General features: G+C 47.1%; 1 protein-coding gene across 3 annotated transcripts in view; it reads left to right on the forward strand.

The window, feature by feature from the left end:
* The window catches only part of sun2 (Sad1 and UNC84 domain containing 2), a 136,064-nt gene that overhangs the window by 113,073 nt on the left and 7,748 nt on the right, over positions 1–15,243 (forward strand). For all 3 annotated transcript variants that reach the window (XM_072492109.1, XM_072492108.1, XM_072492110.1), the window contains 3 exons: positions 5,638–5,753; positions 6,219–6,386; positions 14,616–14,708. In XM_072492109.1, the coding sequence (XP_072348210.1) occupies positions 5,638–5,753; positions 6,219–6,386; positions 14,616–14,708 (377 nt within the window). The remainder of the gene's footprint in view (positions 1–5,637; positions 5,754–6,218; positions 6,387–14,615; positions 14,709–15,243) is intronic.

Here is a 15,243-nt window from a genome sequence, read left to right on the forward strand (position 1 = left end):
CTGACCACAGGCACTGCAGAGGCACAATGGGGGAAGGCGCAGGGTGTACAGTTTGAATATGGAGAGAAGGCAAGCAGATTGCTGGCACACCAATTGAGGAAAAGGGGAGCAGCGAGGGAAATAGGGGGGGTGAGAGACGAAGATGGAGAGACGGAGCGGGGAGCGGAGAGAGTGAATGAAGTGTTTAAGACATTTTATTAAAAATTGTATGAAGCTCAACCCCCGGATGGGAGGGAGAGAATGATGGAGTTTTTGGATCGGCTGGAAATTCCCAAGGTGGAAGAGCAGGAAAGGATGGGATTGGGAGCACAGATCACGGTAGAAGAAGTGGTGAAAGGAATTAGGAACATGCAGACGGGAAAGGCCCCGGGACCGGACGGATTCCCAGTTGAATTTTACAGAAAATATTTGGACTTGCTCGCCCCGCTACTGACGAGGACCTTCAACGAGGCAAAGGAAAGGGGACAACTGCCCCCGACTATGTCAGAAGCAACGATATCGCTTCTTTTAAAGAAGGAAAAGGATCCGCTACAATGCGGGTCCTACAGACCAATCTCCCTCCTCAATGTAGATGCCAAGGTCTTGGCCAAGGTAATGGCAATGAGAATAGAGGAATGTGTCCCGGGGGTGGTTCATGAGGACCAAACTGGGTTTGTGAAGGGGAGACAGCTGAACACGAACATACGGAGGTTGTTAGGGGTAATGATGATGGCCCCACCAGAGGGTGAAACGGAGATAGTAGTGGCGATGGATGCCGAGAAAGCATTTGATAGAGTGGAGTGGGATTATCTGTGGGAGGTGTTGAGGAGATTTGGGTTCGGAGAGGGGTATGTTAGATGGGTGCAGCTGTTGTATAGGGCCCCAGTGGCGAGTGTGGTCACGAATGGACGGGGATCGGCATATTTTCGGCTCCATAGAGGGACAAGGCAGGGATGTCCTCTGTCCCCATTACTGTTTGCACTGGCGATTGAGCCCCTGGCGATAGCGCTGAGAGGTTCCAAGGGATGGAGGGGAATACTTAGGTGAGGAGAAGAACACCGGGTATCTTTATATGCGGATGATCTGCTACTATATGTGGCGGATCCAGCGGAGGGGATGCCAGAAATAATGCGGATACTTGGGGAGTTTAGGGATTTTTCAGGGTATAAATTGAACATGGGAAAGAGTGAGCTGTTTGTGGTGCATCCAGGGGAGCAGAGTAGAGAAATAGAAGACCTACCGTTGAGGAAGGTAACAAGAGACTTTCGTTACCTGGGGATCCAGATAGCTAAGAATTGGGGCACATTGCACAGGCTAAATTTGACGCGGTTGGTGGAACAGATGGAGGAAGATTTCAAGAGATGGCATATGGTAGCATTGTCAATGGCAGGGAGGGTGCAGGCGGTTAAGATGGTGGTCCTCCCGAGATTCCTTTTTGTGTTTCAGTGTCTCCCGGTGGTGATCACGAAGGCTTTTTTCAAAAGGATAGAAAAGAGTATCATGGGTTTTGTTTGGGCCGGGAAGACTCCGAGAGTGAGGAAGGGATTCTTACAGCGTAGTAGGGATAGGGGGGGGCTGGCACTACCGAGCCTAAGTGAGTAATATTGGGCCGCTAATATTTCAATGGTGAGTAAGTGGATGGGAGAGGAGGAAGGAGCGGCGTGGAAGAGATTAGAGAGGGCGTCCTGTAGGGGGACCAGCCTGCAGGCTATGGTGACAGCCCCATTGCCGTTCTCACCAAGGAACTATACCACGAGTCCGGTGGTGGTAGCTACACTGAAGATTTGGGGACAGTGGAGACGACATAGGGGAAAGACCGGAGCACTGGGGGGGTCCCCGATAAGAAACAACCATAGGTTTGCCCCGGGGGGAATGGATGGGGGATATGGAATGTGGCAAAGAGCAGGTATAACGCAATTGAAAGATCTATTTGTGGATGGGAAGTTTGCGAGTCTGGGAGCGCTGACCGAGAAATATGGGTTGCCCCAAGGGAATGCATTCAGGTACATGCAATTGAGGGCTTTTGCGAGGCAGCAGGTGAGGGAATTCCCGCAGCTCCCGACACAAGAGGTGCAGGACAGAGTCATCTCAAAGAAATGGGTGGGGGACGGTAAGGTGTCGGATATATATAGGGAAATGAGAGACGAAGGGGAGACTATGATGGACGAACTAAAAGGGAAATGGGAAGAAGAGCTAGGGGAGGAGATTGAGGAGGGGATGTGGGCAGATGCCCTAAACAGGGTAAACTCGTCGTCCTCGTGCGCCAGGCTAAGCCTGATTCAGTTTAAGGTATTACACAGGGCACATATGACTGGAACACGGCTCAGTAAATTTTTTGGGGTGGAGGATAGGTGTGCGAGGTGCTCGAGAAGCCCAGCGAATCATACCCATATGTTTTGGTCATGCCCGGCACTACAGGGGTTTTGGATGGGGGTGACAAAGGTGCTTTCGAAAGTAGTAGGAGTCCGGGTCGAACCAAGCTGGGGGTTGGCTATATTTGGGGTTGCACAAGAGCCGGGAGTGCAGGAGGCGAAAGAGGCCGATGTTTTGGCCTTTGCGTCCCTAGTAGCCCGGCGCAGAATATTGCTAATGTGGAAAGAAGCCAAGCCCCCGGGGGTGGAGACCTGGATAAATGATATGGCGGGGTTCATAAAGTTAGAGCGGATTAAGTTCGTCCTAAGGGGGTCGGCTCAAGGGTTTACTAGGCGGTGGCAACCGTTCGTCGAATATCTTGCGGAAAGATAGATAGGGGAGAACAAAGAAGGCAGCAGCAGCGGCCCAGGACTTGGGGGGGGGAGGGATGGGGGGGGAGGGATTGGGGGGGGGGGGGGGGGGGGGGGGGTGGCCTGAGACAAGGCAGTTGCCAATTAGGGCTAGTTTTTATTTTTTGTTATTTAATATTTATTTATTTGTTGTTGTTTTTGTTTAAATTTAAAAAAGGTCATTATTATCTGTATTGTTACAATGTTGTGTAAAGGATGCACAATGTACTGTGTTGGTTGACCAAAAATTTTCAATAAAATATTATTTTTTAAAAAAAACAGCAGGAATTGGTTCGAAGTTAGTTCAAAGCCACCCTCAACGGCAGAGTTCTTGGATTGATGCTATCCAGGGCCTGCATACAGTGGAACGTTGCTGGGTGTAATTCAAGCGGGAAAAGTTGTCTGCTGCCCACTGGCTACACTGCCACTTTGAAACTTAGTTTAAAAAAGAGTCCTGGATGCAGGTCCCACAATGTTACCGTGGCAAAGTCCAACCCAGCAGCAACTTCAGCGTTCAAGAGATGGAGGTGCCTTTTTTAAAGAGCGCCCCATCTAACAAAACTAAAAACCCAAGAGACTTCCCCTCCCATGCTCAGAGAAAACCCTTTCCCTCCCACGGCAACACACAGACACGCATGCTGCTCCCACCTAGCATTACCACCCGGCAGTGGCTGGGTACTTACTGTGGCACAACCCGTGTCAGTGTCGGAGACGGTGCCCGAGTACCTCCCAGGCATTGCCCTCTTCCCCTTGTGTGCCCTTGGCCATACCTGTGTGCCCTTGGCGGGGATTGTTTACCAGGTTCCCGTTTTTAAAAACCCATGTGACGTCACGCTGGAGGAGGTTGGGGGAAATACCTATGAGGGGGTGCGATACAGCAGGATGGCCTGCTAAGTATATGGTAATGGAGTTCCTGACCTTCCATGCCATCATAGGTGGGTACAATTGAGCTGGAAATTCCACCAGTGTTAAAGCTGTTTTGGGACTCCTTCTCAATTGTCCGCCCCCGCTCTCATTCCTGCAAGCTGTAAACAGGCGGGGGTGGGGGAAGAAGAGAAGGGACTGTCTGAGCATCAGGATTTGAGAGAACACAAGTTGTTTCAAGTTGGATAGAGGAATCCAGAACCATTCTATGTGCAGTGTTGTTAGACTGTTTCACAGACCTACAGTCGGTCTGCAGCGGAGTAACCTTTAATAGAAGTGCATTTGTAGGTTCTCTTGGAACATATTAACTGACGTTAGACCTTGAGCTGTTCCATAAAACTGTTATATCTGGATTTAGCAGGCTGGGGAAATGAGCTGAGTGGCACTACCATCTCCCATGTATTTATATCACAAGGACAGGAAAGGAGTAGGTACAGATGAGAGACATACTTAGAAATCCAAGCCATTGAACGATCCCGCTCGAATGAGCCAGAAAGAGCTGGCTCAGACAATACTGGATCAAACTTAATCCAATAGTTGGAGGCCTACCTTTAATTCTGTAGAATAAAATGGAAAGTGATAAATCATCCCAGGAAATACTCAGTGATGGGCAGCAGTCAACTACCTTGCCTTCGCGTGCGGAGTCTGCACATCCTCCCTGTGTGTGCGTGGGTTTCCTCCGGGTGCTCCGGTTTCCTCCCACAGTCTAAAGATGTGCGGGTTAGGTGGATTGGCCATGCTAAATTGCCCTCCGTGTCCAAAATTGCCCTTGGTGTTGGGTGGGGTTACTGGGTTATGGGGATAGGGTGGAGGTGTTGACCTTGGGTAGGGTGCTCTCTCCAAGAGCCGGTGCAGACTCGATGGGCCCGAATGGCCTCCTTCTGCACTGTAAATTCTTATGTTCTATGTTCTCAAAAAAGGATAGAAGGAGCACTACATTTAGGGTATGCTTTCCATACAATCACAAAGGGTAAAGCACCTGAGTAAATGGAATACAGAATCATATGGCACTGAGGGCTGAAATGAGTGCCAATCTCTGCCCTTTCCCCATAACCTTGCAAATGTGGCCGACATTGAAGGAGATACTTCATAATTCTCAACAAAGACATAGGGCGCGATTCTCGGAAAAAATTTCTAAGTGTGGTAGCGAGAGGGAATTGCCGCGACCTTCCCAGCGCCCGGGCCAGCTAGGCCGGCAACGGAATTCAACGTTAATTGGTCCACTTAAAGAGGCCTCACTGGCTTCTCATCGCAAATGAAGGCTCGCCTGCTGATTCTTCTCCCAGGAAGGTGTGGGGGAGAGAATCATTAATCTCTGGAATTCCCTTCCCCAGAGAGCAGTGGAGGCTAAGTCACTGAATACATTCCAGGTTGTGTCAGACAAATTTTTGACCTATCATGGAGTCGAGGGTTGTGGGGTCAGGCAGGAGAGTGGAGTTATGGCCACAATCAGATCAGCCATTATCTTATTGAATGGTGAAGCAGGCTCGAGGAGCTGAATGGCCTAATCCTGCTCCTATTTGTTATGTTCTTACGATCTTAATAAAGATCATGTAGCAATCCTAAAAGGGGAGGAAGTTCATTCAGTTTCTTGGCCAACATTGTTTCATCAACCAACTCCATCTGAAACATTGGTCATTCGTTCAAGACAAACACTTTACATCATCCTTAAAGACTTTATCAGGGCTCTGTGATCATGTAATTAACCACTTTGGAACTTTTGCTGTGTACAAATTAGCTTTCAATTTTAGCCTGTGATGTTTCCCAAATAACCCTAACTGCAGCTACTACCGAGAATATGGTAAGTCGCTATCTGTAAATTCTTTCTTTGCATCCAGCTGCCATTGAATACCTTCTGTAGTTCCTGTATCAGAGTTCTGCTAGTGCACAAACTCTGTCAATGTTTCTTGAGGAATTCTTGGTGAGCTTTGCACCCTTGCATTTCTGTACTTTGTATTTTTGTTTTTTTTAGGTGCCAGTGTAATTAGCACCCGCTGCTCAGAGACATTTGAGACCAAGACCGCTCTACTTAGCCTGTTTGGAGTCCCACTGTGGTACCATTCTCAGTCTCCGAGAGCTGTCATTCAGGTACATATTCTTGCTGTTGCCCCTTTGTCTGTCTTGAAAAATTAGAGTGAACGTCACTGGACACGCACACAATCCAGCAATGTCTCAGGTAATGATGAGCCAAAATCCTACCTGATTTTTTTCCCCCTCTTCTATGCCCAGCTGCATAGGTATTGTCCCCAACTGCTATCAGCTGTGGTTTACAGCTCAGCACTGATTGAAGTCAGCGCTCATTTACAGTCTGAATTGCAGCATTACCTGCATAACAGTGACTGCCGTTTAAGAGTACAGGTACTATTTTAGTACTAATTGTTTGTCATAGAGAGAGACATCAGCAAATCCATCTAGCTCTCTGATTGCCCCTTCCTTAGCTTTAGCGGAAATCAAAGTATCTTCCGGAGACAAAAATAAAACTAACCTTCAGTGGATAAACTGCTGGAAGTGGCAACACTTTACTAATTATCTTTGCCCTGTTCTCTCCTACAGCCTGATGTACATCCAGGGAACTGCTGGGCATTTAAAGGCTCTCAAGGATTTGTCGTCATCCAGCTTGCTGCCCGAATCAGACCCACCTCCTTTACTCTAGAGCATATTCCAAAGTCCGTTGCCCTCCATGGATTAATCAGCAGTGCACCACGTGACTTCTTTGTTTATGTAAGTGAAACCAGGGTAAAATGTAAGCACATATTCATGATTGCCTGCATCCAGAATAATGCCATTTGACTGGAGTGCATAGGGCAATCAATTCTTTTTTTTTAGAAAATATTTTATTGAAGCATTTGTAATTTTCACAGTTTAACACATTAACATTTCTTAAACAACCGCGCTGGCTGACACGCAAAACACCTAAAAAAACAAAAATCAGTAAACAACGTCCCCTACTACCCCCACCCTATCCCTAATTACCCGTATACTAAGTTCCCTGTCCTTTTCTAACATTGCCATGCCTCCTATTCCCCCCCCCCCCCCCCACTTACTGCTGACGTTCAATTTTCCTTGAAGAAATCGATGAACGGCTGCCATCTCCGGGCGAACCCCTGAATTGATCCCCTCAAAGGTTGATGGGCTGTTGATAGCCCTGAGTATCGATCTGGGCTAACTTCCCAGAGCCGAATATGCAATACTGTCTGCAGCTGCCTGCTTGTGTCTTCTTAGCTGCTTTTCCCCGCAGTCTTCCGGGTTAGCCATTTTAAACTGGGTTTTGGCCAGATTAATCGGAACGCAGCCATTTTACGTGGCTACAGCCTGAATCGAAATACATTCCCCTCTAATAACCGCGTTCAATGCCTCCCACACTACCCCAGCCTCGGTCTCTCCCGTGCCATTGTTCTTTATATACCCCCGAATGGCCTCCCTCACTCGCTCACAGATCTCGGCGTCCGCTAACAGCCCTGCATCTAATCTCCACTGCGGACCCTGGGACTTTCCCATGCTTACCCGTAGGTCTATACAGTGTGGCGCATGGTCTGACACCACAATTACTGAGTGCTCCATGTCCTCCAACCCGCTAACAGTGTTTTATCCAGTACAAAAAAAAATCTATCCTGGTGTATACCTTGTGCATATGGGAGTAGAATGAATATTGCTTGCTCTTTAGCCTCCCAAATCTCCACGGCTCAACCCCTCCCATGCGTTCCATAAATCCCCGCAGTTCTTTCACCATTGCTGATACTTTCCCTGACCTAGAACTCGACCGGTCCATTCTCGGATCCAGGACCGTGTTGAAGTCTCCCCGCATAACCAAACCGGTGCGAGTCAAGGTCCGGGATCTTTCCCAGCACCTTCCTGACAAACGCAACATCATCCCAGTTGGGGGCATATATATTTACCAACACCATTGCCATTCCCTCTAGTTTCCCACTAACCATAATAAATCTGTCTCCCGGATCTGCCTCTATCTTCCCCACCTCAAATGCCACCCCCCCTTGTTTTAAAGTCCATTTCCGAATGGAATACCTGTCCGACCCATCCCTTCTTCAGTCTAACCTGGTCTCCCAGCTCCAAGTGTGTCTCCTCTAACATGGCCACGTCCGCTTTTAGCTGTCTCAAGTGTGCGAACACACGGGCCCTTCTGACCGGCCCATTCAGTCCACGAACATTCCACGTAACCAGTCTGGTTGGGGGGGCTCTTGCACCTCCCTCCCCTGTTGATCAGCCATGACCTTTCCTAGGCCAGCCCTTAGCCCATGCCCCACACCTCTCCTGTCCCGCCCCTCGGCAGCTACCACCATCTGGTCTCCATCTCCAACCTCCTAAAAGTCCCCTAATTGTCAGCAGACCCCTCCACCCCCTCCGTCTCTCTTCAGCTCTTCCCCCACTTTGCTCCCGTGAACCAGCTCTCCCAGCTAGCCTAGCAGCTCCCACCCCAGCCCCTAGTATCCTACCACCTGCTGGAATCCCTTGCCCATACTCTTAACATAAGTTCTCAAAACAATAACGTCAAACACAGAAAGCAAACAAACAATCCTCCAAGGTCTGGGTGCAGAGGCCCACCCCTCCTCCCTTTACAACATCTTATCAGTCCCATCACCTTCAAACAGAGCCAAAAACAATAGAAGAAAAATCAAACAGGAGAAGAAAAGATTATGCATGCAGAAACTCAAACATCTTTTCTTTTTTTTTCCCTAGAACATCGCAACTTTAAAACATTTTTACTGTATCTCGGTACATATAACAACAAATCAAAATCAAATCAATCAGAGAGATCCTTCTTTTCCCGATCAACACAACTTAAGATACAGTGAAAGGCTGAGATTCTATAAATATAAAGCAACACAAAACGTTTTACTCAGCCCACTACCATCTAGATTTTAAAGTCATTATGCCTCTGCCAGATTATTGACCGTCATGAAGGCCGCCACTTCTTCTGGTGAGCCAAAATACAGTTCCCGGTTCTCGTAGGTCACCCAAAGACGGGCCGGGTAGAGCAGTCCGAATTTTATGTCCTTCGCAAACAGGGCCGCCTTAACCTTATTAAAACTCGCCCTCCTCTTTCCGAGTTCTGCTCCCAAGTCTTGATACACCCGGATCTCTGCCTCTTCCCACATGAACCGTTTTGTCTGCCTGGCCCACCTCATCATGCGTTCCTTGTCCAGGAACCGATGCAGCTTCACCACCGTCTCCCTCGATGGCTCACCATCCTGGGGCTTACACCTAGGCACCCTGTGATCCCGGTCCACCTCTAACGGCCTGTCAAACGCATCTTCCCCACTAACGCATCGGCATCCGCTCCCTCCTTTCCCTCTGGCAGCCCGACGATCCGAATATTCTGCCTGCGAGAACGAGTCTCCAGGTCCTCCGCCTTCTCCAACAACCATTTCTGCCGATCCTGTACAATAATTTCCAATGCCATCGCAGTGGACTGCTCCTCTTGTTCAGCCACCAGCTCCTGCAACTTTTGGATTGTTTGTCCCTGGGTCGTCACTTTCTCCTCCACCCGGTCGACCACCTCCTTAATCGAGGCCACCGCCCGGGTCAGGTCCTCCGCACACTCCTTACAATGCCGGGCAAACTTCTTGTCCAAGTATTAAACCCACTGAGCCATTGAGCTGGTGTGGTCGAACTTTGCTTCTCTGCCATTGCACCACCAAACTCTGGACTTCACTTCCAACCAACTTTTGATTTGTTCTTTTACGATTGTTTCTTGGGTGCAGCTCCATAAAATAGGGGTCGCTGCCTTCTCCTCTTGCTTTTATCCACTTCTGTTGTTGAAAAATTCCCACAGAAATCCAGCTTAAAAGCTGTTTTAAAAAAACACTTGAGAGCAGGTGCTGCTAAATATGTGACTGTTCACTCCATGGTCGCCACCGGAAGTCCTGGGCAATCAATTCTTAAGATGTTAGTTTAAATATCCAAGCTGATGCCATTTAGTTTTACAAGATTACATTTTTCATTGTTAATGGCTTCAGCGTAATCTATGATGGGTTATTAATCATTTAACTCCAGGGCGGCATGGTGATGCAGTGGTTAGCAGAGGACCCAGGTTCAATCCCGGCCCCGGGTCACTGTCCGTGTGGAGTTTGCACATTCTCCCCGTGTTTGCATGGATTTCACCCCCACAACCCAAAGATGTGCAGGCTAGGTGGATTGGTCACTCTAAAATGCTCCTCAATTAGAAAACAAATTAGTCATTAAACTCAAGTCTAATTCACAAAGTAGATACTTTTGTTGTGCAGACTAGTGTCTCAAACATGCATTCTGAAAGGACAGCAGTCCACACCTTAGCATGTCACTAGTAGGCATTCAACTTATTTTAGTGTTCCTAATTTCCAGCCCTGCTAGGGAATGAAGGTGGAGAGGAAAAGAGGATGGGAATCATCCAGAGTTGCAGCGAGGTAAAAAGGAGGGAGGAGAATGCATTGGGGTTTAAAAGGTGATAGAGCATGACCAAGGATAAGCATAGTTGGTCAAATGGAGGGAGTTTTAGCAGGTAGTTGAAAGAGTAGAGGAATGGAGTTGGTTGCCAGAGGGACGAATGAGCTCGAAGTGGGGGTAAAGAGATGGGGGTATTCAGATGGAGGAAATAAGGGAATGTGTTGGGAGAGATGATTGCAAGAACAGTTGAAATGGGAGGAGGAGGAGTGGACAAGACAGAGCATCAAATGCTGGTAAGAAGGTAAAGGAAAGAGAATATGACTGGGTAGGTAATTAATGGATGCAGTAGAACCAAAGAGACATTACTATGGATAAGTGCCAGTAACAAACTTGGGAGACGGGTGATATTTATTCTATCCCAAGACAGTTAGTGAAGTATGAAACTGACACTAATGCTTTTCGTGCCAATAGCTTTACTTACAGAATATGCATTACAAATGTCTACTTCCTACCCACTACCACTGTGTCACTCTTTATAAGTGTTTGAGGTACCCAACGGAACAATGCCCCTCACCTGTGTATCTTAAATATAATTAACATACCGTTAAAAAGTGAAGGATTGCAATTAGGAAAGATAAGAGATGGATTGTGTAGCTGAAGAAGCAGACATGTTAAAATACCACTCATTTCACAAGACTCTCCACTACAACACTATCTCTGTGTACTCCCCATCCTTCACCAAAATATAGCTTTCAGCATACCCTTTCTCCTAACTACTCGTATCACCAACAATTAAGAGAGAGAAGTCAGTACATACAGTTCGTGGACATCTTTAACCTGTCCCTACTCCGCTGCGAGGTCCCCACCTGCTTCAAGAAGACCACCATCATACCGGTGCCAAAGAAAAACCAGGCAACATGCTTCAATGACTACCGTCCGGTGGCCCTGACTTCAGTCGTAATGAAGTGCTTTGAGAGGTTGGTCATGAAGCGCATCACCTCCATACTCCCAGAACGCCTTGATCCACTGCAATGCGAATACCGCCGCAGCCGGTCCACAGCAGACGCCATCTCCCTACACATGCCGAGAGCATCTCGACAACAAGGACTCCTCCTACATCATACTACTATTTATGACTACAGCTCCACCTTCAACACTATAATCCCAGCCAAGCTCATATCCAAGCTCCCAAACTTAGGACTTACCTCCTCACTCTGCAACTGGATCCTCGACTTTCTAACTTACAGAGCACAATCAGTAAGAATAAACAACAACACCTCTTCCACAATAGTACTCTATAGTGGGGCCCCGCAAGGCTGCATACTTAGCCCCCTATTATATTCCCTGTACACACACAACTGCGTGGCAAAATTTGGTTCCAACTCCATATACAAGTTTACTGACGATACGACCATAGTGGGCCAGTTCTCAAATAACGACGAGTCAGAATATAGGAGGGAGATTGAGAACCTAGAGGAGTGGTGCAGCGACAACAATCTATCCCTCAATGCCAGCAAAACTAAAGAGCTGGTCATTGACTTCCGAAAGCAAAGTACTGTACACACCCCTGTCAGCATCAACGGGGCCAAGGTGGAGATGTTTCAAATTCCTAGGGGTACACATAGAACATAGAACAATACAGCGCAGTACAGGCCCTTCGGCCCACGATGTTGCACCGAAACAAAAGCCATCTAACCTACACTATGCCATTATCATCCATATGTTTATCCAATAAACTTTTAAATGCCCTCAATGTTGGCGAGTTCACTACTGTAGCAGGTAGGGCATTCCACGGCCTCATTACTCTTTGCGTAAAGAACCTACCTCTGACCTCTGTCCTATATCTATTACCCCTCAGTTTAAAGCTATGTCCCCTCGTGCCAGCCATATCCATCCGCGGGAGAAGGTTCTCACTGTCCACCCTATCCAACCCCCTGATCATTTTGTATGCCTCTATTAAGTCTCCTCTTAACCTTCTTCTCTCCAACGAAAACAACCTCAAGTCCATCAGCCTTTCCTCATAAGATTTTCCCTCCATACCAAGCAACATCCTGGTAAATCTCCTCTGCACCCGCTCCAAAGCCTCCACGTCCTTCCAGAACTGTACGCAATACTCCAAATGCGGCCGTACCAGAGTTCTGTACAGCTGCAACATGACCTCCCGACTCCGGAACTCAATCCCTCTACCAATAAAGGCCAACACTCCATAGGCCTTCTTCACAACCCTATCAACCTGGGTGGCAACTTTCAGGGATCTATGTACATGGACACCTAGATCCCTCTGCTCATCCACACTTCCAAGAACTTTACCATTAGCCAAATATTCCGCATTCCTGTTATTCCTTCCAAAGTGAATCACCTCACACTTCTCTACATTAAACTCCATTTGCCACCTCTCAGCCCAGCTCTGCAGCTTATCTATATCCCTCTGTAACCTGCTACATCCTTCCACACTATCGACAACACCACCGACTTTAGTATCGTCTGCAAATTTACTCACCCACCCTTCTGCGCCTTCCTCTAGGTCATTGATAAAAATGACAAACAGCAACGGCCCCAGAACAGATCCTTGTGGTACTCCACTTGTGACTGTACTCCATTCTGAACATATCCCATCAACCACCACCCTCTGTCTTCTTTCAGCTAGCCAATTTCTGATCCACATCTCTAAATCACCCTCAATCCCCAGCCTCCGTATTTTTTGCAATAGCCTACCGTGGGGAACCTTATCAAACGCTTTGCTGAAATCCATATACACCACATCAACTGCTCTACCCTCGTCTTCAATAATCTGTCCTGGTCCACCCACATCGACGCTACCACCAAGAAAGCACAACAGCGCCTATATTTCCTCAGGAAACTAAGGATATTCGGCATGTCCACATTAACTCTTACCAACGTTTTCAGATGCACCATAGAAAGCATCCTATCTGGCTGCATCACAGCCTGGTATGGCAACTGCTCGGCCCAAGATGGCAAGAAACTTCAGAGAGTCGTGAACACAGCCCAGTCCATCACACGAACCTGCCTCCCATCCATTGACTCCATCTACACCTCCCGCTGCTTGGGGAAAGCAGGCAGCATAATCAAAGACCCCTCCCACCCCGCTTACTCTTCCAACTTTTTCCATCAGGCAGGAGATACAAAAGTCTGAGAACACTCACGAACAGACTCAAAAACAGCTTCCTCCCCACTGTTACCAGACTCCTGAACGACCCTCTTGTGGACTGACCTCATTTACACTACACCCCTGTATGCTTCACCCAATGCCGGTGTTATGTAGTTACATTGTGTACTTTGTGCTGCCCTGCTATGTATTTTCTTTTATTTCCTTTTCTTTTCCTGCACTTAATGATCTGTTGAGCTGCTCGCAGAAAAATACTTTTCACTGTACCTTGGTACACGTGACAATAAACAAAATCCAAATCCAATCCAGTAATGGAGACAGAGTTCCTCTGCCTAATTTTAAAAAAAAATGCACAAAATAGAAAAACAGATTAAAACAGAGTGAAGCAGAAAAGATTAGAAGAGGAAAGCAACCGAACAGATGACACAAGGACATCGATGCAGCATATCCCCTTGGAGACTCCCACGAGTGCTGTTCCATCTGGGGACCAGTGCTGAACGGCGTTCGTTCAAGGTCTCCGAGGCGAAGGCATTAAATCCCAAAGCCTCAGGTACTTTAGAAATCTGCTCATTAGAGGAAGGCTAACTGCCTTGCTCTAATATGCAGATTTGTCAAAAGGCGATCTCGCCCATTGTGGGCGGGATTCTCCTTGCAAAGTTTTGTGAGATTCAATGAAATCTCGCGAGGCGTTGTGAGATGCGTATATCCCGGAAGCGGGGTCTCCTGGCTTTCACTGGCCAAGCTGTGCTGCAGCGAGATGCTTTTCCAGGGCACCGTGGCCGGAAGATCGCGCTCCGTCTCCATTGGAGTACTGTGTCCAGTTCTAGGTGTTGTATTTCAGGAAGGATGTGAAAGCATTCGAAAGGGTGCAGAAAAGATTCTTTTTTTTGTATAAATTTAAATTACCCAATTCATTTTTCCAATTCGGGGGCAATTTAGCGTGGCCAACCCACCTGGGTTATTTCTAGCTCTCAGACAGTACTTTTCCTCAGGAAATACAACTATTAACGTGTTGCCTTGTATAGATTATTTTGTTTCTGTTCACTGATTCAACATACTGACATCAGCCTATCTGCACCAGAGTGACTAAACTACAGGTTTTATCCAGGAGTTAAAATACAACCACAAATATATCAGAGTATTTGCTCATGTAACTATTGTAACTTTTATATCCTACATGTGCAGGATACACGCATGTTCCAATAAGTTTGTATACACATGTATTTGGTTTCTGCCCTAACATGAAATTAAGTTCTTCCTGCTGCCACTTTTAGGGACAAAGAGTATCAAGTGAAATCTTGAAAGAGGAACTTCACTCCCAAGGTCAATGAACAATTACATGAAGTAGTCTGGAGTTGGATGGAGCAGGATTTTCACTATGTGGGAAATTGTTTGTGAGAATGACAGAGGATCGTTAATTTCTCTCTACTAATTCCCCACAGGGCCTTGATAACGAGATTCGGGAAGAAGGACTCCCATTAGGACAATACACATATGACCAGGATGGAGACTCAATTCAGACGTTTCAGGTCCAGGTAATAAAAATCAGATGTTTACAGAACAGTAAAGGGCCATCCAGCTCATGGTATTAATGCTAGCTCTTTGCCAGAACAATGCTACTACCCTGCTCTCTCTCCTCATAGTCCTGTATCTTCCTTTGCTTCAAATATTTACCCATCTTTCTCTTAAAATATGGTTTCTCAATGTAATAACTCGTGCTTCAGAACTGAAATCTGGTATGTTATAAATGTCTTAATATTGGGTGGCACTGCTGTCTCACGGCGCCGAGGACCCAAGTTCGATCCCAGCCCTGGCCACTATCTGTATGGAGTTTGCATATTTTCCCCGTGCCTGTGTGGGTTTCACCCCTACAACCCAAAGGTGTACAGGGTGGGTGGATTGGTCACGCTAAATTGGAAAAAAAAAGTAAATATTTCATATTACTTTATTTCACTTTATTTGTTTCACTTTATTTATCTAAGCATTATGGTTATTTGTTGAGACAACACTTACTGGCACGCCACATGGTTGACACGTTGATGGTTACAGGGGATTTAGGGACAGTTCCTT

Source organism: Scyliorhinus torazame, chromosome 29 (assembly GCF_047496885.1).
Source record: "Scyliorhinus torazame isolate Kashiwa2021f chromosome 29, sScyTor2.1, whole genome shotgun sequence".
Classification (NCBI taxonomy): Eukaryota; Metazoa; Chordata; class Chondrichthyes; order Carcharhiniformes; family Scyliorhinidae; genus Scyliorhinus; species Scyliorhinus torazame.